This window comes from Leucopleurus acutus (assembly GCF_964270905.1).
Source record: "Leucopleurus acutus genome assembly, chromosome: X".
Classification (NCBI taxonomy): domain Eukaryota; kingdom Metazoa; phylum Chordata; class Mammalia; order Artiodactyla; family Delphinidae; genus Leucopleurus; species Leucopleurus acutus.
In genome coordinates this window covers 112,092,485-112,112,000 of record NC_139148.1, presented here as the reverse complement: position 1 = coordinate 112,112,000, position 19,516 = coordinate 112,092,485, and the positions used below count along the sequence as shown (strand labels likewise).

Here is a 19,516-nt window from a genome sequence, read left to right as displayed (position 1 = left end):
CCATCGACACATGAATGGATAAAGAAGCTGTGGTACATACATACAATGGAATATTACTCAGCCATAAAAAAGAATGAAATAATGCCATTTGCAACAACATGGATGGACCTAGGGATTATCACACTAAGTGAAGTAAGTCAGAAAGAGAAAGACAAATACCATATGATATCACTTATATGTGGAATCTAAAATATGACACAAATGAACTTATCTACAAAACAGAAACAGACTCACAGACATAAAGAACAGACTTGTGGTTGCTAAGGGGGAGGGAAGGTGGGGAAGGGAGGGATTGGGAGTTTGGGATTAGCAGGTGCAAACTATTATGTATAGGATGGATAAACAAGGTCCTACCATACAGCATAGGGAAATATATTCAATACCCTGCAATAAACCATAATGGAAAAGAATATGAAAAAGAACATGTATATATGTATAACTGAATCAATTTGCTGTACTGTAGAAATTAACACAACATTGTAAATCAACTATACTTCAATAAAGTAATTTTTTTAAAAAAAAGAAAGGCAAAGCTACAGGATCGAGAAAGTAGAAGGCAGGGAATTTCCTGGCGGTCCAGTGGTTAGGACTCCACACTTCCACTTCAGGGGGCATGGGTTCAATCCCTGGTCAGGGATCCTGCATGCCTCACGGTGTGGCCCTGAAATAAAAAAAAAAGAAAGAAAGAAAGAAAGTACAAGACTGGCAGCCACAACTCATGACCAGAGACATGGTCCAACATAGTGCAGAAAAAGTTCTCAGTGAGTATACCCAATAGACAGCAGCTCTCAACAGGGAGTAGGCTCTATTCTAAACTGAATGACAGCTAGTAACAATTCTGTTTTGCTTTTCCTGCCCTTCTGAATCCTCACCTAATCAAGTTCTGAGGGATGAGAAATAGGGGACCAGCACACCCTATTTGAAAGAATTAGAATCTGAGGTGTTAGGAAACAACAGGTATAGCTGATTCACTTTGTTATAAAGCAGAAACTAACACACCATTGTAAAGCAATTATACTCCAATAAAGATGTAATATATATATATATATATATATATATATATATACACATACATACATACACTACCAAATGTAAAATAGATAGCTAGTGGGAAGCAGCCGCATAGCACAGGGAGATCAGCTCGGTGCTTTGTGACCACCTAGAGGGGTGGGATAGGGAGGGTGGGAGGGAGGGAGACACAAGAGGGAAGAGATATGGGGATAGATGTATATGTATAGCTGATTCACTTTGTTATAAAGCAGAAACTAACACACCATTGTAAAGCAATTATACTCCAATAAAGATGTTAAAAAGAAAAAAAAAGAAACAGCCTAAGCGTGTGGTAACTCCCCTGAAAGTATGCTAGACCCTAAAATAGCTTGTCTGCCCCGCTTCCCACTTCAACTGATTATGATCATCTTGCTTGATTAAAAGCAGACATAATAGTAACTGAGAATTTGTTATTAAGCAAATGCTTAATTAAACTGAGATTAGTTGTTAAGCTAGAACTTGAGGCTTAGGAAGAAAAGAAGTGGACATCTAAGATCAAGCTATGGAGAAAGAAAAAGTGTGATTAGAATCAATTATATATTCTGCCAGACGGAAGACCTGATGAATGTCCGAGTCTCTCCAAAGTCCTTGAAACATCAGTGAAGGGAGGGAGCCTGGTGAGACAATGGGCAGCAGGTACTTGGGAGTTGTCTAGTAACTTGGTGGTGGGAGGAGGGACTAGCTCAGGACCCAGGGAAAGGTCTGCGCTGGGATTGCTGCCTTCAGAGAGTTGGAGAGGCAAGAGGCTGAGGACTGAAAACGAGACGGGGAGTGATTCTCAGTGACCAGCAGTATCCCAAAGAAAGGAAGCTGCCGGCCTGGACTGCCAGCGATGGCCGGCACTGCGTTGCAGCTCTGAACCCACCGCTCTGCCTCCCCACCGTGAGAATTTGAGCTGGAGAGCCAGCATGCCCTGGTAAGTGGAAATACTGCCACTTCAAGACATGGAGTCATCTTTCTCATTTGGAGTGATCCTTGCTATCCTGGCCTCCCTCATTATTGCTGCTAATGCCCTAGTGGTCATGGCTGTGCTGTCGTTGATCCACAAGAATGATGGTGTCGGTCTCAGCTTCACCTTGAATCTGGCTGTGGCTGACACCTCGCTTGGCCTGGCCATCTCTGGCCTAGTCACAGACCAGCTCTCCAGCGCGGCTCGGCCCACACAGAAGACCCTGTGCAGCCTTCAGATGGCATTTGTCACTTCTTCTGCAGCTGCCTCTGTCCTCACGGTCATGCTGATTGCCTTTGACAGGTACCTTGCCATCAAGCAGCCCCTCCGCTATTTCCAGATCATGAACGGGCTCATGGCCGGGGCCTGCATTGCCGGGCTGTGGTTGGTGTCTTACCTCATTGGCTTCCTCCCACTCGGGGTCCGCGTATTCCAGCAGACCGCCTACAAGGGGCCCTGCAGCTTCTTCGCTGTGTTTCACCCGCGCTTCGTGCTGACCCTCTCCTGCGTTGGCTTCTTCCCAGCCCTGCTCCTCTTTGTCTTCTTCTACTGTGACATACTCAAGATTGCTTCCATGCACAGCCAGCAGATCCGCAAGACAGAGCATGCAGGAGCCCCAGCCGGGGCTCACCGGCCCCCACGGACCCCCAGTGACTTCAAGGCTGTCCGCACTGTGGCCGTTCTCATTGGCAGCTTCACTCTGTCCTGGACCCCGTTCCTTATCACTAGCATTGTGCAGGTGGCCTGCCAGGAGTGCCACCTCTACCCAGTGCTGGAACGGTACCTGTGGCTGCTTGGTGTGGGCAACTCCCTGCTCAACCCACTCATCTATGCCTATTGGCAGAAGGAGATACGGCAACAGTTCTCCCAGATGGCCCTGGGAATGAAGAAGGGGCTCGCCGCATTCCTCCTCCTTCTCTCAGCCAGGGATGGTGGCCCACAGGGGCCCAGGGAAAGTGCCCGTCACATCACCACCATCTCCCACTCAGAGCTTGACGGCTAAGATGGTAAGGGCAGACAAGTTTCAAAGTGCCCCTCTCTCCCTTCTCAGAGCCCCAGCTAGGAGACCAGGTGGAGCTAGGGAAAAGAGAGCACTTGCTTCCAGCAACTGACCACCCCCTGCACCTCCTTACCTCAAACTGAGAGGTAACTAAGGCAGGGTGCTGACTTCACTCTATAATCAGCTTCCCCATTTGCAAATCTCCATTCCTCCCTGCCCTTCTTTTGCAATGAGTCTGTTTCTCCTGTAGAGGTATACTTACTCAAAGCAAGAAGTGTACTACTGGAAAGATGCTTAAACTCAAATCTTATTTTTGAATACACTAGAGCAGCACTGTCTAATAGAAGTCTAATGCAAGCCACCTATGTAATCTTAAATGTTCTAGTAGTCATGTTAAAAAGGTAAAAAAAAAAAGCAGGCGAAAATAATGTTTCATTTAACTCAATATATCTAAAACATTAATTCAACGTGTAATCAATATAAAAGATTATTACCCTATTTTTTTCATGCCAAATCTTTGAAGTCTGGTGTGTATTTTACCCTTATAGAATACCTCAATTCAAACTAGCCATGTGCCAATGCTCAAGAGCTACACGTGGCCAGTGGCTATCATATTAGAAAGCACAGCACTAGAGAAATGAGGTTCTGTTCTTTTTAACTGTGTACTACAGTGATTGCTTTGGTGAAATGAGGGGTCCTGCCCTCCCTGATGTAAATCAGACATTTTATGTAGTGAGGTTGTACGAATGTAGGAACCTGAATTAGATACTAAAGCTTGTCTTTTTCCACACTTCACGGTGTTCAAAACAGTGTTTCTTTGGCAAATCGCCTGTCTTGTAATTATTTCTGCTGTTACCCCTCCAACCCACCACCTTCCTAACTCTGTGGTGCCCCTTCCCCTCAGTTGGCCTCTTATGTCACTTGTAGCTACTTGCTGATGACGATGCCAAACCACAGATTCTGAGACATTGAAAGGAAAGAAAGGGAAAAAAGGGGTAGGTACCAAAAAAGGCACTGCCAAGCCCTCCACACTGGACCCACTTTGCTCCTCAGAGACTGACCTTCTTCCATTTACTCCCAAATTTGCATTTTCCTAGGAAACTCAGTTGCATAAGAGGATGTCTCCAAAATGGCCCAGGAGACCAGCCTTATCCTGCTTTCTTGCAGGTACAGAAAATGACTGTTGGCAACTGGGAATTATACTCAGGCTCCCCCTGGGCAACCCTGGCAGCAGAAACTACAAGAATAGAGTGGGGAAGAAACCCAGGAACCACGCTCAGCCTTCCTGAGCTTTCCTGTAACCCTTTCCACAACCTCCTGGTCTCCACAGTACATTCCTAGAGAGTTTGTCTCTTAAGGCCCTCAACTAGATTATCTCCCTAGAAAGCTGCTGAGTGGACAACAAAAAAGGGCAGAAGAAACCAAAACAGTATGAATTGATTTGTCTGGGATTTGGTACCAAACACAAACACAAATAGTAACTGGGTTTGGGGACAAAATTGAAAGCAGGCTCAAATCAATGCCCTCCTTACTGGTGGTTCAAAGCTTAATTTCCTGGCCTTGCTGCAAAGGACTGATCTTCCCAAGGTAACACAAGCAAAGTGGAATGGAAGCTAGTTACAGGAGAAAGGCAGGAGCTAAGGGGAGGCCAGCTGATTGTTGTGTTATGAGGTTCAGTCTAAAACACCCTGCTATTCCTGGGAGTCAGTGTGAGCAGTGGGAAAATCACAGGCTTTGAAGTCCAACAGACCAGTGTTCAAATTATGATTCAGTCATTTAAATTCTCAAGGCCACAGTTTCCTCATTTGTAAAATTGGGATGATAATGCCTACCTTATTTGGCTATAGTGACGATTAATTCAGACAATGCATATGAAAATGCCTAGTACACCACAGCACATTTCATTGTTAGTACTCAGAAAATGTTCTCTTCCTCTTCCTTAAAAAACCTAAAGAATAAAACATCCAGCTGACCAATTTAAGGGAATCCGTCACATCTGCAGACATTAGGAAAAATGAGTGATGAGAGGTGACTCAGGCTGGAAAAGACAAACATAAATCTAATACTTTAGCAGGATCAAGACAGAGCAGATATAAACAAGGCACTGTTATCATATTCTTGGGTTTAAGAGTAACCGCAATTAAGAACACTGTGTTTAATAAGCCACCAAGAGCAGAGATACAGAATGCTATGCTAAAGAGTCTAATGGCTTTCTTTGACGCAGGCTCCTGCACAGATAAGGGAATGCACTGGAGTGGAGACATTTAGATTTCATTCACACATCCAATGTTGTCTCCTGATGGACTTGCAGAGAAGCCAGATCCTGTTCAGCAATTTGATCAAAATAGCCAAAAAGATATTAAGACCTTATAGGACAGAATGTAGATCAATTGGTCCCATCTATAATTTCCATGAAAAGCTTATTGTGAATCCATTAAAAAACATTGTGACATGACTAAGTTTTATACTAATTCCTTGGGTAGCTAATGTTATGTACAGCATACCTCCGTTTCAGAGGACTACCCTCAAGAACAGTACACACAGCCCTCTGGACAGGGTCATTTTGAGTGGTTTCACAAATGTTAGAGGCAGGTTGCCCTGATCCACCAACACTCTCCTGCTTGTCCACATGACCAAAAAGCCCATCTCTGAGAGTTGGCCAGCCAGAGTTAGCCTTGGGATATCTTCTTCCTATATGGTGAAGTGTTTACTGGTTCACATGGGAAATGAACTTGTGACTCACATGCTCAGTCACTGGCCAAACTAAACAGAGACCAGTGAAAACAGCAGGCTCGAGAGATACTTCAAGGACACACAGAACAAGAGGAAACATGGTGTTGACAGCTGGGCAATGAGAACAGCAATGGGCCCAAGGCCAGACCCAACCCCTTGCTGCCATCAGCCACTCACTTATTTTGTGACTCCTTCAGTACCTTCCATGTCATCCTTCAAATGGCTGACTGGTCTGGAATCTTCTCCTTTTAATTAATAAATCTTCATTTGTTATTTCTTGCAATCATATAAACTCAATGATGGTACCTACAAGTGTCAGCTGGCATTCATTCATTCATCTGTCCATCCATCTACCTACCCCACAAGCATTTATTGAGGGCTAGGTGCTAAAACTACTCCAGCTTTCCTGGATTTCTTTTAGAGCTATATATTGATGTATACATGATGTTCATTATTTTTTTTTTCTGATTATAAAAGCAATTTTTTTCATTTTAGAAATTTTTGAATATACAGAAAATCATAAAGCTACCCATAATTATACCACCCAGAGATGATCACTGTTATTTTCCTTCATCTGTTTTCTTCACTTAATATTATATTGTGCTATTTTCCTATGTCATTAAGCTTTCTTCAAAAATATGAGTTCTAAGGGTTGCATGTTTTTCAACATGAGTATATAATATTTTAACCATTTTTCTATAGTTGTACATTTGTGTTATTTCCAATCTCTCACTGTTATAATACCACTGTAAATACCCTTGTATATAAATCTTTGACATGTCTGTTTAATCCCCTAAGATAAAATTCTCCAAAGTAGTATTACTAGGTCAAGGAGCATTAAACACTTATAAGAATTTTGATTCATACTTTTGCTGGCCTTTCTTGAAAGGTAATGTTTCCCTAGGATATTTGCTATGAGAAGTCAAAAGTGAGCCATAAATGAACAGACCACAGTGATATGAATATCTCAAAGAAATAAAAGTGCATGGCTTCCTGAAAGCATAAACCATACCAAGGGGGCTGACCAGTTTTTTTTTTAACAAAAGGAAACCTGTTGCTATGCCCTACTGCTAGAGTTAATCTGCAAATCCAGAATTCTGGACTAATGGGACACAGCAGTCTAACAACACCCCTCACAGGACAACTGCATCATTGATACAGCATCGTGTGATATACAGATACCAATTTCAGTGTGTTTTCACTCTTAAAATCTTCTGATAGTGGCTTTGTGCAATACCATGAAATGCTAAATAGGCACGAGAATATGAAAATATGATCACATGGAGCCAGGAGCCAGGTCTTGATGCAGCTGAAGCCTCGAAGCCATGGTCTCGCAGCCTTGCTGACCAGGAAAGATGTGCTCCACCTAATGGATCCACTGTGGCAGGGTGAAGTGTGGGAGAGCTTAACATGCTACTAGCCAGCCATATGTTCACTGGATTTACAAGCTGTTGGGACCATAAGCAGCCACTGAGCTCAAAGAGCCCTCTCATGAGGAGTCCTAGAAACAACTAATGCAGCTGCTAAGGGTCTCAGAGTCTGTTTTAATGCACAAAGCAGCTCCTGTTTCTTTCAAAATGCCTTCTACACAATGGCACGGGCAGAATTCATTTGCTCCAAAGCTCCAGAGGGACTAAAATCAGACCAAGAACCTGGGGGCTGGGGGGTTCTCTAATTTTTTAGGTTTCTTTTCATTTGGTGGATGTTACCCAATAGTTCCATGATTGAATTATATTTCCCATTTAATATAATAAATCCATATTGGTTCCAGTTCTATCTCAACTGAGTTGACATTATGGCACTAAAAAGATGATGAACATGCTGAGATAACAGTCATTGGTCCAGTAAAATGCGATGCTGTCTTACAAAACTGTTCATTGTGCTTTTACCACTCATAATAGTTTTGCGGATTTGCCCACTGAGCCATTCGACAAATACTAAAGCACATCCTATGGAAGAGCAAACTGATGTCATCTCAGTCATCTCTGTCATCTCAGAGGTGGTTTAAAAAGTAAGAAAACTGAACCAAGAAATTAGAGCTGAATGGCTGTGGGGTTATTTCAAATGTGGAAAACGGGCTCATGATCCAAAATTCCAACTACCACTTTAAGATTACCAGGTCCCTTAGTAATCTTATGCAATGATGTGTTAAATTGTTTTTCTTATTTGCTAAATAAACGGGAGAGCCAAGGATGCATGAAGAGTGTTTATAATGAGTTAGGCACAGCCCCTAATACAACTGAATTCTGATGCTGATCCGAGACACTGGATAGAGAGAAGAGATATCCTTTACTGAAACCTCAGGAATTAAGATTAATGCGAGTGGCCATGCTAACTGAGAAGATATGAAGATCAAAAATATTATCCCTTAAGGGATATGTTTTAGTGAATAGAAAAGAAGTATTTATAATCAGGTTCTTAGAAGTTTAATCATTCCTCCCATAAATTTATAAGCCTAACAACAGACTTCTTTGCACAGGAGGAAAGAGGGTGAGAAGTCTAGTCCCATGTTCAAATTATTCAATTTGAAATTAGTGAGACCTGGGACTTCCCTGGCAGTCCAGTGGTTAAGACTTCACCTTCCAATGCAGGGGGTGTGGGCCAGGGAGCTAAGATCCCACATGCCTCGGGGCCAAAAAATAAAACAGAAGCAATATTGTAACAAATTCAATAAAGACTTTAAAAAAAAGAAATCAGTGACATCTGTTCTTCAATAAATAGTATTACATACAACAAGAACAAACTCCTGTGTGTATGGTATGCTCACTTAGACTGGGGAGGAAGAGGGGGATAGTGAGGAAGGAGGTCATGGAGAAGAAAGGCCAACAAAGGAAACATAAGGAAGCAGTAGAAAGTGGAGAATAAGAAGAAAATGATATATTTGCAGTCACAGGTCTCCAGGAAAGTAATTTAAATCTAGTCTTACAGTTAAGTGTCAAAGAGTGATCAACCACAACGACCATTGACCTTCTTTCTCCCAGGGTGCTATAAAGACAGGGGAACTAATGAAATCAGTATTCTTTACTGCTCACCTGCCATAAACTTTAAGTGACCCTGGACAAGGCTAAGTCAGTACACCTCTAGCATGGTGATTATAAGCATGGGCTCATGACCCAGATGGCCTGGGTTAGAATCCTGGTTCTGCCATTTCCTAGGAATGAAGTTTTTACCTTTCTGTGCCTCAGTTCCTCACCTGAAAAATAAGAATAGTACCTATCTCATAGGATCGTTGAAAGGATGTAAACAGTTTTATAAACATAATACACTTAAAACAGTATCTGGCACATAAAAGCTTGATAAGCCACTTTGGAAGATAGTTTAGCAGTTTCTTACAAAACTAAACATATGCTTACCATACAATCCATCAATTGCACTCCTTGGTATTTAACCAAATGAGCTGAAAACTTGTGTCCACATAAACGCCTGCAAATGAATATTTATAACAGCTTTATTCATAACTGCCAAAACTTGGAAGCAACCAAGACGTCCTTCCGTAGGTGAATGGATAAATATACTGTGGTACATTCAGAAAGAAAAAAGAGAAAATGAGCTATAAAGCCATGAAAAGACATGGAGGAACCTTAAGTATATATTACTAAGTGATATATACTTATATATAGTATAGCCCATATAAGCCTAAGAAGGCTACATACTGTTTGATTCCAACTATACGACACTCTGGAAAAAGCAAAACTATAGAGACAGTAAAATGATCAGTGGATTCTGGGGGTTTAGGGGAGAGGGAAGACTGAATAGGCAGAGCACAGAGGATTTTTAGGATAGTGAAACTATTCTGTATGATACTATAATGGTGCATACATGTCATTATACGTTTGTCAAAACCCACAGGATGTATAACACTGAGAGTGAACCGTAATATAAATGATGGATGTGAACTGATAATGATGTGCCAATGTAGGTTCATTGACTGTAACAAATTAATCACCCTGGGTGAGGAATTTTGATCAAGGGGAAGCTGCATGTGTGCGGGGGTAGGAGGTACACGGGAAATCTCTGTATCTTCCACACAATTTTGCTACGAATCTAAAACTTCTCTAAAAAATTAAGTCTATTAAAATTTATTTTGAAAAGGTAGTACTTTAGATTGACAATTAAGAAGACACTGTGGGGTGGTAGAATGAGACAGAGAAGGAATCTGATAACTATGTGCTGGCCTCAAATCTGCCATAATCAGGCTATGTGACTTAGGACAAATTTTCTTAGCTTTTCTGGACCCTATTTTGTCTACCTGTACAAAAAGGGGAGTAAAGCTCAGTGGGGCTTAACCTTGTTTGGGTTGCTCCCTTCCAGGCTACCCTCCACACAAGGATTATCTTCCTAAAAAATAAAAGCTGGTTATATTATTCCCTATTTTAAACTTCCTTTGCCTGGCCCCTCCCTCCAGGATAAAAGCCAAACTCTTTCTTAGGATATATAGAGACCCTTCCCAATTTGACCCTTTTGGCCACACTATTCTAATTTCCTTTCATTCTAGTCTATATTTCTTTTTTTTAAATTAACATTACTTTTCTGTTTTCAAATCACCTTACTTTTAAAAAATATTTATTTAGGCTGCACCAGATCTTTTTTTTAATTAATTAATCTATTTATTTATTTTTGGTTGCGTTGGGTCTTTGTTGCTGCACACGGGCTTTCTCTAGTTACGGCGAGTGGGGCTACTCTTGGTTGTGGTGTGCGGGCTTCTCATTGTAGTGGTTTCTCTTGTTGCAGAGCACGGGCTCTAGGCACGTGGACTTCAGTAGTTGTGGCGCGTGGGCTCGGTAGTTGTGGCGCACAGGCTTAGTTGCTCCGCGGCATATGGGATCTTCCTGAACCAGGGCTCGAACCCGTGTCCCCTGCATTGGCAGGCGGATTCTTAACCACTGCGCCACCAGGGAAGCCCTGCACCGGGGCTTAGTTGCAGCACGTGGGCTCTTAGTTGTGGCATATGGACTTCTTAGTTGTGGCATGCATGCGGGATCTAGTTCCCCGACCAGGGATCGAACCCAGACCCCCTGCATTGGGAGGGCGGAGCTTTAGCTACTGGACCACCAGGGAAGTCCCTAGCCCATATTTCTTTACAAGTGCTTCTCAAAGTGTAATCTAAGGATCACCCTCCATCAAGTGCCTATGACAAAAGCAAATGCCTTTGCCCCAAATAAGGTTAGGATCTCAGGTGACAGGGTGCAAGAATCTACATTTTCACAAGATCTCCAGGTGATTCTGCCTCAGGTGGTATTTGAAAACCATAACCCTTTATTTCAGCCATGTTGAAATTTCCCCCATTCCCCTGCCTGGAATGTCCTTCCCTGCCTTATCTACCTGGTAACATCTGCTTTTTAGCACAACTGTCACCTCCACTATGATGCCTTTGGCCAATCCCCTAGGTAATTGTCTGTTTCCTCCTCTGTGCTTCTACAGCACTTAGTTCATCTCTCAGACAGTACTTAGTACCTACTGTACTGTACTTAGTACCTACTTACATGTCTGTTTCTCCTACTATAATGTGACCTTGAAATCAGAGACTATGTTTTAATTTATTTTTACATCCCCAGCATCTAAGACATAATAGATAACAATAAATGTTTGTTGAACAAATGAATGAATGGATAAAGATGAAGAACTAAAGTATTCATCTCACAAATATTTGAGTGCCTACAATGTGGTAGGCACTATTCTGGTACAAGAAAGTAGCCAGAACTTTTTGCCTGTAAGACAATTAGAACCCTGCACACAGGGTTCTATCTTAAGCCTCTTTCAGCATTTTATCTGTGGAAACTTCCAAATGAGCCCCTTGTTTGTTTATGCATTCTTTAGGATAGAACCACTTGTCTGATGTTTACAAGTGGCCTTATGACAATGAATGGCAATGGGAAAGCACAATGTACTTAGTCCATTCCCATAAATGTGCTTTGGGAGTCCAGACTCAACTTCATAGTCACCTTCTCTTTATTGCTTTCTGGAGAATATAATATAAAGATCTGGCAACTGAGAAAACAGTAAATGAAGACAAAGCCAAAGTTATTCTGCCAATAAATACTTTAATGAGAACCGAGGTCTGTAACATAAATAGCAGTAACTGCCCTGGCCTATGCCTTCTGCTCTAGCCCAAGTCTGGGGCTAACAAACTACATTTAACCCACATTTGAAGAGAAGGTCATTTTGAGTGTCATCTATCAGTATCCATCTTCACAGAAGATACCAATCTGGGGCCAGAGTCTCAGTGTTAATACTCCCTCTCAGGGAAAAGTTCACATGGCAACACAAACACATGAGCAATTTTGAACCATCCTATCGTTCTTCCATCAGGAGGGCCTTGGGAGACCAATGATTCAGTAAACACTTACAACTTTGTCAAAATACATTAGAACACAGAAAAAGGGAAAAGAAGAGTAGAAAGGTTGGCAGGGCTTGGCTCACATATATTCAGTCCTTAGATTTGAAGCCTCTTGAGCTGCTCGTATGTAATAAAAAACTGAAGAGTAAGTCATGGAAGATCACTGGGATGATACTGAAAGTCAAACCCGGTTCTAAAATTGTGCATTGCATTCTCTTAAATTGAGGTACTTAGTCTGTGCTATTCTAAGTTGCATTTGTTTAAAAGTCTTTTTTAAAACAATATCTAGCAAATCAAGCATGTGTTGAGTGCCCACCATGTGCCAATTTTGATTGCTGGCATTTAGCAATATAAACATGTTAAAATTCTAACATATTTATATTCTTCAGGGGCAAACAGGCCATACACACACACACACACACACACACACACACACACAAATATCCAAGAACATCAACGACAAATAATTCAGTGCTAGAGTAACTGTTACAGACATTAGGCGATCAGAGGAATCCCAAGGAGGGAGGGAGATACTATCTCCATTAACCTATAGACTCCACAAGGGCAAGGATTACTTTTCAACCCTGAAGTGCTCACCACTGTACAAACACCACCACACACACTATCCAATTCATGGCTCTTCCCATAGGAGGCACTCAAACACAGCTAAAGGAAGGAGGGTCATCCATGAGGAAAGAGCCCTGCTTCGCTCTGGATTCTTTTGCTCTATGAATGTTTTCTGTCTTATTATTTCCCCAGCTATTTTAGTCATACACTTAGGGGTAGGAAATATGGATTACCTCAGCATGGACCTTCCTGTGGACATCTCCTAGCAGGGTTTCCCAAAACTTCCTAGCCCCTTCCAGATTTGGCTGTGTTTGTTGTTGTTGTTTGTTTTAAAGAGGAAAAGAAACTTTGGCATTTCTTTTCTAATCCCTTTAGTTTGTATTAGACTCCAACTGAAAGCCATTTCTGTACTTAGTTCCACCCGCAGTGGTCACCATTAGAATGCTTGAGTAGATTCTCACTTGCCTAAAGGCTTCAATAATCAAATTTTCCTTCCTATAGCCTAGAATTACCTGGGAGCTTGAAGCATGTACTTCCATTCTCATGTTCCAAAAGGATACAATGATGTTCCAGGGTCCAAGTCGAAGCCAGTTTGGCCAAAATCCTTTATAGAGTGCAAAAAAGCCCTCATGTTTCCACATCTGACGGAAAGATATAATAAAAAAATGAGTGAATTCTCCTTACATTTTACATCTGACAATTATTTTTATTTTAGTACTCATCTTCCATGCCCCTCCCCAACAACTTAGAATCCATGAATGGTCCTTTTTCTAAAGACATACATTTTGTGTTCTAAATCCACCCACCCACTCATTCAACAAGTATTTACTAAGGACCTACAATATGCAAAGTACTCTTCTCCATGTTGGGATAATAGTAATAATAGTAAACAAGAGAGAAAGTGTCTGTGTTAGCCAGCCTCCAAGATGGCCCCCGATGAAAGCCAACTCCAGTTATTCACACCCTTGTGTAGTCCCTCCCACAACATATCAGGATTGGTCTGTGTCACCAATAGAGTATGGCAGTAGTGAACGTACGTCACCGCCAATGCTATGCTATAAACGTTTTGTATATAATAAGGTTTTGCCTTGTTCTGTCTTTGATCGTTTACTCTGGAGGAAGCCAGCTGCCATGTCATGAAGAGAAGCCCATGTGGTGAGAGACTAAGCCCTCCAGCCAACAGGCAGAGAGGAACAAAGCCTTCCTGCTGACAACTACATGAGTGATCCTTGAAGCAGATGTCCCAGCCCCAGTCAAGCCTTCAGATGATTTCAACCCTAGCTGACATCTGGACTATTACCTCATGAGACAGCCTAAGCTGAAATCATTCAGCTAAGCTGCCTCTGAATTCCTAACCCACAGAAACTGTGACATAATAAATGCATGTTGTATTAAGGCACTGAGTTTTGGAGTAATTTGTTACACAGCCACAGATAACATACATTCCCTGCCCTCATGGAGTGCATACTCTAGTGGACCTGACAAACGAATACATAAATTGATATATATTATATTCACAAATAATAAGTACCAATAAGACAACTAAAGCAGAGTAGGGGAAGAGGAGTTGGGCAAGTCACTGTCCTTCTCTGAATCTGTTTCATCACTGTAAATTCTGTGTATGTAATGCCATGGATGACCTCATGTGAATGACCAGAGGATTAGATGAGGAATAGTGTAAAATGCTTTGAGTTTAAGTTTTCTGTTTTATACACTGTAGGTCCTACATACGCCAACTGAGTGGTTATTAGAATTAAATGACACAGAGATTGGTTCAAGATGGCAAAATAGAAGGACATGCGCTCACTCCCTCTTGTGAAAGCACCAGAATCACAACTAACTGCTGAACAATCATAGACAGGAGACACTGGAACTCACTAAAAAAGATACCCCACATCCAAAGACAAAGGAGAAGCCGCAATGAGATGGTAGGAGGGGTGCAATCACAATAAAATCAAATCCCATAACTGCTGGGTGGGTAACTCACAAACTGGAGAACACTTACATCACATAAGTCCACCCATTGGAGTGAAGGTTCTGAGCCCCACGTCAGTTCCCAACCTGGGGATCCGGCAACGGGAGAAGGAATTCCTAGAGAATCAGACTTTGAAGCCTAGCGGGATTTGATTGCTGGACTTCGACAGGACTGGGGGAATCATAGAGACTCCACTCTTGGAGGGCACACACAAAGTAGCATGCGCATCAGGGTCCAGGGGAAGGAGCAGTGGCCCCATAGGAGACTGAACCAGACCTACCTGCTACTGTTGGAGGGTCTCCTGCAGAGGCGGGGAGTGGCTGTGGCTCACCGTGGGGACAAGGACACTGGCAGCAGAACTTCTGGGAAGTACTCCTTGGCGTGAGCCCTCCCAGAGTCCACCATTAGCCCAACCAAAGAGCCGGGTAGGCTCCAGTGCTGGGTCGACTCAGGTCAAACAACCAGCAGGGAGGGAACCCAACCCCACCCATCAGTAGACAAGTGGATTAAAGTTTTACTGAGCTCTGCCCACCAGAGGAACAGCCAGCTCTACCCACCACCAGTCCTTCCCATCAGGAAGCTTGCACAAGCCTCTTAGATAGCCTCATCCACCAGAGGGAAGACAGCAGAAGCAAGAAGAACTACAATTCTGCAGCCTGTGGAAGGAAAACCACATTCACAGAAAGATAGACAAAATGAAAAGGCAGAGGACTTTGTACCAGATGAAGGAATAAGACAAAACCCCAGAAAAACAACTAAAAGAAGTGGAGATAGGCAACCTTCCAGAAAAAGAATTCAGAATAATGATAGTGAAGATGATCCAGGACCTCGGAAAAAGAATGGAGGCAAAGATCGAGAAGATGCAAGAAATGTTTAACAAACACCTAGAAGAATTAAAGAACAAACAAAGAGAGATGAACAATACAATAACTGAAATGAAAAATACACTAGAAGGAATCAAGAGCAGAATAACTGAGGCAGAAGAATGGATAAGTGACCTAGAAGACAGAAATGGTGGAATTCACTGCTGTGGACCAGAATAAAGAAAAAGAATGAAAAGAAATGAAGACAGCCTAAGAGACCTCTGAGACAACATTAAACACAACAACATTTGCATTATAGGGGTCCCAGAAGGAGAAGAGAGAGAGAAAGGATCCGGGAAAATATTTGAAGAGATTATAGTCAAAAAATTCCCTAACATGGGAAAGGAAATAGCCACTCAAGTCCAGGAAGCGCAGAGAGTCCCAGGCAGGGTAAACCCAAGGAGAAACAGGCCGAGACACATAATAATCAAACTGAAAAAAATTAAAGACAAACAAAACTTATTGAAAGCAACAAGGGAAAAATGACAAATAACATACAAGGGAACTCCCATAAGGTTAACAGCTGATTTCTCAGCAGAAGCTCTACAAGCCAGAAGGGAGTGGCATGGTATATTTAAAGTGATGAAAGGGAAGAAACTACAACAAAGATTACTCTACCTGGCAAGGATCTCATTCAGATTTTTTTTTTTAACATCTTTATTGGGGTATAATTGCTTTACAATGGTGTGTTAGCTTCTGCTTTATAACAAAGTGAATCAGTCATACATAAACATATGTTCCCATATGTCTTCCCTGTTGCGTCTCCCTCCCTCCCACCCTCCCTATCCCACCCCTCCAGGCTGTCACAAAGCACCGAGCCAATATCCCTGTGCCATGCGGCTGCTTCCCACTAGCTATCTACCTTACTACGTTTGTTACTGTGTACATGCCCATGACTCCCTCTCGCCCTGTCACAGCTCACCCTTCCCCCTCCCCATAACCTCAAGTCCGTTCTCTAGGAGGTCTGCGTCTCCACTCCTGCTTTACCCCTAGGTTCTTCATGACATTTTTTTTCTTAAATTCCATATATATGTGTTAGCATACGGTATTTGTCTTTTTCTTTCTGACTTACTTCACTCTGTATGACAGACTCTAGGTCCATCCACCTCATTACAAATAGCTCAATTTCGTTTCTTTTTATGGCTGAGTAATATTCCATTGTATATATGTGCCACATCTTCTTTATCCATTCATCCGATGATGGGCACTTAGGTTGTTTCCATCTCCGGGCTATTGTAAATAGAGCTGCAATGAACATCTTGGCACATGACTCCTTTTGAACCTTGGTTTTCTCAGGGTATATGCCCAGCAGTGGGATTGCTGGGTCATATGGTAGTTCTATTTGTAGTTTTTTAAGGAACCTCCATACTGTTCTCCATAGTGGCTGAACCAATTCACATTCCCACCAGCAGTGCAAGAGTGTTCCCTTTTCTCCACACCCTCTCCAGCATTTATTGTTTCTAGATTTTTTGATGATGGCCATTCTGACTGGTGTGAGATGATATCTCATTGTAGTTTTGATTTGCATTTCTCTAATGATCAATGATGTTGAGCATTCTTTCATGTGTTTGTTGGCAGTCTGTATATCTTCTTTGGAGAAATCTCATTCAGATTTGATGGAGAAATCAAAAGCTTTACAGACAAGCAAAAGCTAAGAGATTCAGCATCACCAAACCAGCTCTACAACAAAAGCTAAAGGAACTTCTCTAAGTGGAAAACACAATAGAAGAAAAGGAACTACAAAAAAGAACCCATATAGCACAGGGAGATTAGCCCGGTGCTTTGTGAACACCTAGAGGGGTGGGATAGTGAGGGTGGGAGGGTGACGCAAGAGGGAGGAGATACGGGGATATATGTATATGTATAGCTAATTCATTTTGTTACAAAGCAAACTAACACCATTGTAAAGCAATTTTACTCCAATAAAGATGTTAAAAAAACCAAACCAATAACAATTAAGAAAATGGTAATAGGAACATACATATCGATAATTACCTTAAACGTGAATGGATTAAATTCTCCAACCTAAAGACACAGGCTAGCTGAATGGATACAAAAACAAGACACATATATATACTGTCTACAAGAGACCCACTTCAGATCTAGGGACAAATACAGACTGAAACTGAGGGGATAGAAAAAGATATTCCATGCAAATGGAAATCAAAAGAAAGCTGGAGTAGCAATACTCATATCAGATAAAATAGACTTTAAAATAAAGAATGTTACAAGAGACAAGGAAGGACACTACATAATGATCAATTCAAGAAGAAGATATAACAATTATAAATATACATGCACCCAACATAGGAGCACCTCAATACATAAGGCAACTGCTAACATCTATAAAAGAGGAAATCAACAGTAACACAATCATAGTGGGGGACTTTAACACCTCACTTACACCAATGTTCAGATCATCCAGACAGAAAATTAATAAGGAAACACAAGCTTTAAATGACACAACAGACCAGATAAATTTAATTGATATTTATAGGACATTCCACCCAAAAACAGCAGATTACACTCTCTTCTCAACTGCACATGGAATATTCTGAAGGCTAGATCACATCCTGGGTCACAAATCAAGCCTTGGTAAATTTAAGAAAACTGAAATCATATCAAGCATCTTTTCTGACCACAAAGCTATGAGATTAGAAATCAATTACAGGGAAAAAAACGTAAAAAACACAAACACATGGAGGCTAAACAATATGCTACTAAATAACCAAGAGATCACTGAAGAAATCAAAGAGGAAATAAAAAAAAATACCTAGAAACAAATGACAAGGATAACACGATGACCCAAAACTTATGGGATGCAGCAAAAGCAGTTCTAACAGGGAAGTTTATAGCAATACAATCCTACCTCAGGAAACAAGAAAAATCTCAAATAAGCAACCTAAACTTACACCTAAAGCAATTAGAGACAGAAAAACAAAAAACCCCTTAAGTTAGCAGAAGGAAAGAAATCATAAAGATCAGACCAGAAATAAATTAAAAAGAAATGAAGGAAACAATAGTAAAGATCAATAAAACTAAAAGCTGGTTATTTGAGATGCTAAACAAAATTGATAAACCTTTAGCCAGACTCATCAAGAAAAAGGGAGAGGACTCAAATCAGTAGAATTAGAAATGAAAAAGGAGAAGTTACAACAGACACTGCAGAAATACAAAGCATCATAAGAGACTACTACAAGCAACTCTATGCCAATAAAATGGACAACCTGGAAGAAATGGACAAATTCTTAGAAAGATATCACCTTCCAAGACTGAACCAGGAAGAAACAGAAAATATGAGCAGACCAATCACAAGTAATGAAATTGAAACTGTGATTGAAAATCATCCAACAAAGAAAAGTCCAGGACCCGATGGCTTCACAGGTGAATTCTATCAAACATTTAGAGAAGAGCTAACACCCATCCTTCTCAAACTCTTCCAAAAAATTGCAGGAACACTCCCAAACTCATCCTATGAGGTCACCATCACCCTGATACCAAAACCAGACAAAAATGCTACAAAAAAAAGAAAGCTACAGGCCAATATCACTCATGAATATAGATGCAAAAATCCTCAACAAAATACTAGCAAACAGAATCCAACAGCACATTAAAAGGATCATACACCATGATCAAGTGGGATTTATCCCAGGGATGCGAGGATTCTTCAATATATGGAAATCAATCAATGTGATACACCATATTAACAAACTGAAAAATAAAAACCATATGTTCATCTCAATAGATGCAGAAAAAGCTTCTGACAAAATTCAACACCCATTTTTGATAAAAACTCTCCAGAAAGTGGGCATAGAGGGAAACTACCTCAACGTAATAAAGGCCATATATGACAAACCCACAGCAAAGATCATTCTCAATGGTGAAAAACTGAAAGCATTTCCTCTAAGATCAGGAAAAAGACAGGGATGTACACTCTCGCCACTATTATTCAACACAGTTTTGGACGTCCTAGCCACGGCAATCAGAGAAGAAAAAATAAAAGGAATACAGATTGGAAAAGAAGAAGTAAAACCGTCACTGC

At 41.4% G+C, this 19,516-nt stretch overlaps 2 protein-coding genes across 4 annotated transcripts in view; one reads left to right on the top strand and one right to left on the bottom strand.

Moving 5' to 3' along the window:
- Positions 1–1,994: 1,994 nt before the first annotated feature.
- Positions 1,995–3,002, top strand: GPR119 (G protein-coupled receptor 119; the record flags this gene model as incomplete). The annotated part of the gene is made up of 1 exon (XM_082865180.1): positions 1,995–3,002. One exon carries the CDS (start codon positions 1,995–1,997, stop codon positions 3,000–3,002), a length of 1,008 nt encoding a protein of 335 aa, XP_082721306.1.
- An 8,837-nt stretch (positions 3,003–11,839) lies between these two features.
- SLC25A14 (solute carrier family 25 member 14) overlaps positions 11,840–19,516 on the bottom strand; it is a gene marked incomplete at its 5' end in the record, with an annotated part of 41,802 nt that continues 34,125 nt past the window's right edge. For all 3 annotated transcript variants that reach the window (XM_082864689.1, XM_082864690.1, XM_082864691.1), the window contains 2 exons: positions 11,840–12,207; positions 13,197–13,277. In XM_082864689.1, coding sequence (XP_082720815.1) covers positions 12,166–12,207; positions 13,197–13,277 — 123 coding nt within the window. In that variant the 3' untranslated portion in view covers positions 11,840–12,165. The remainder of the gene's footprint in view (positions 12,208–13,196; positions 13,278–19,516) is intronic.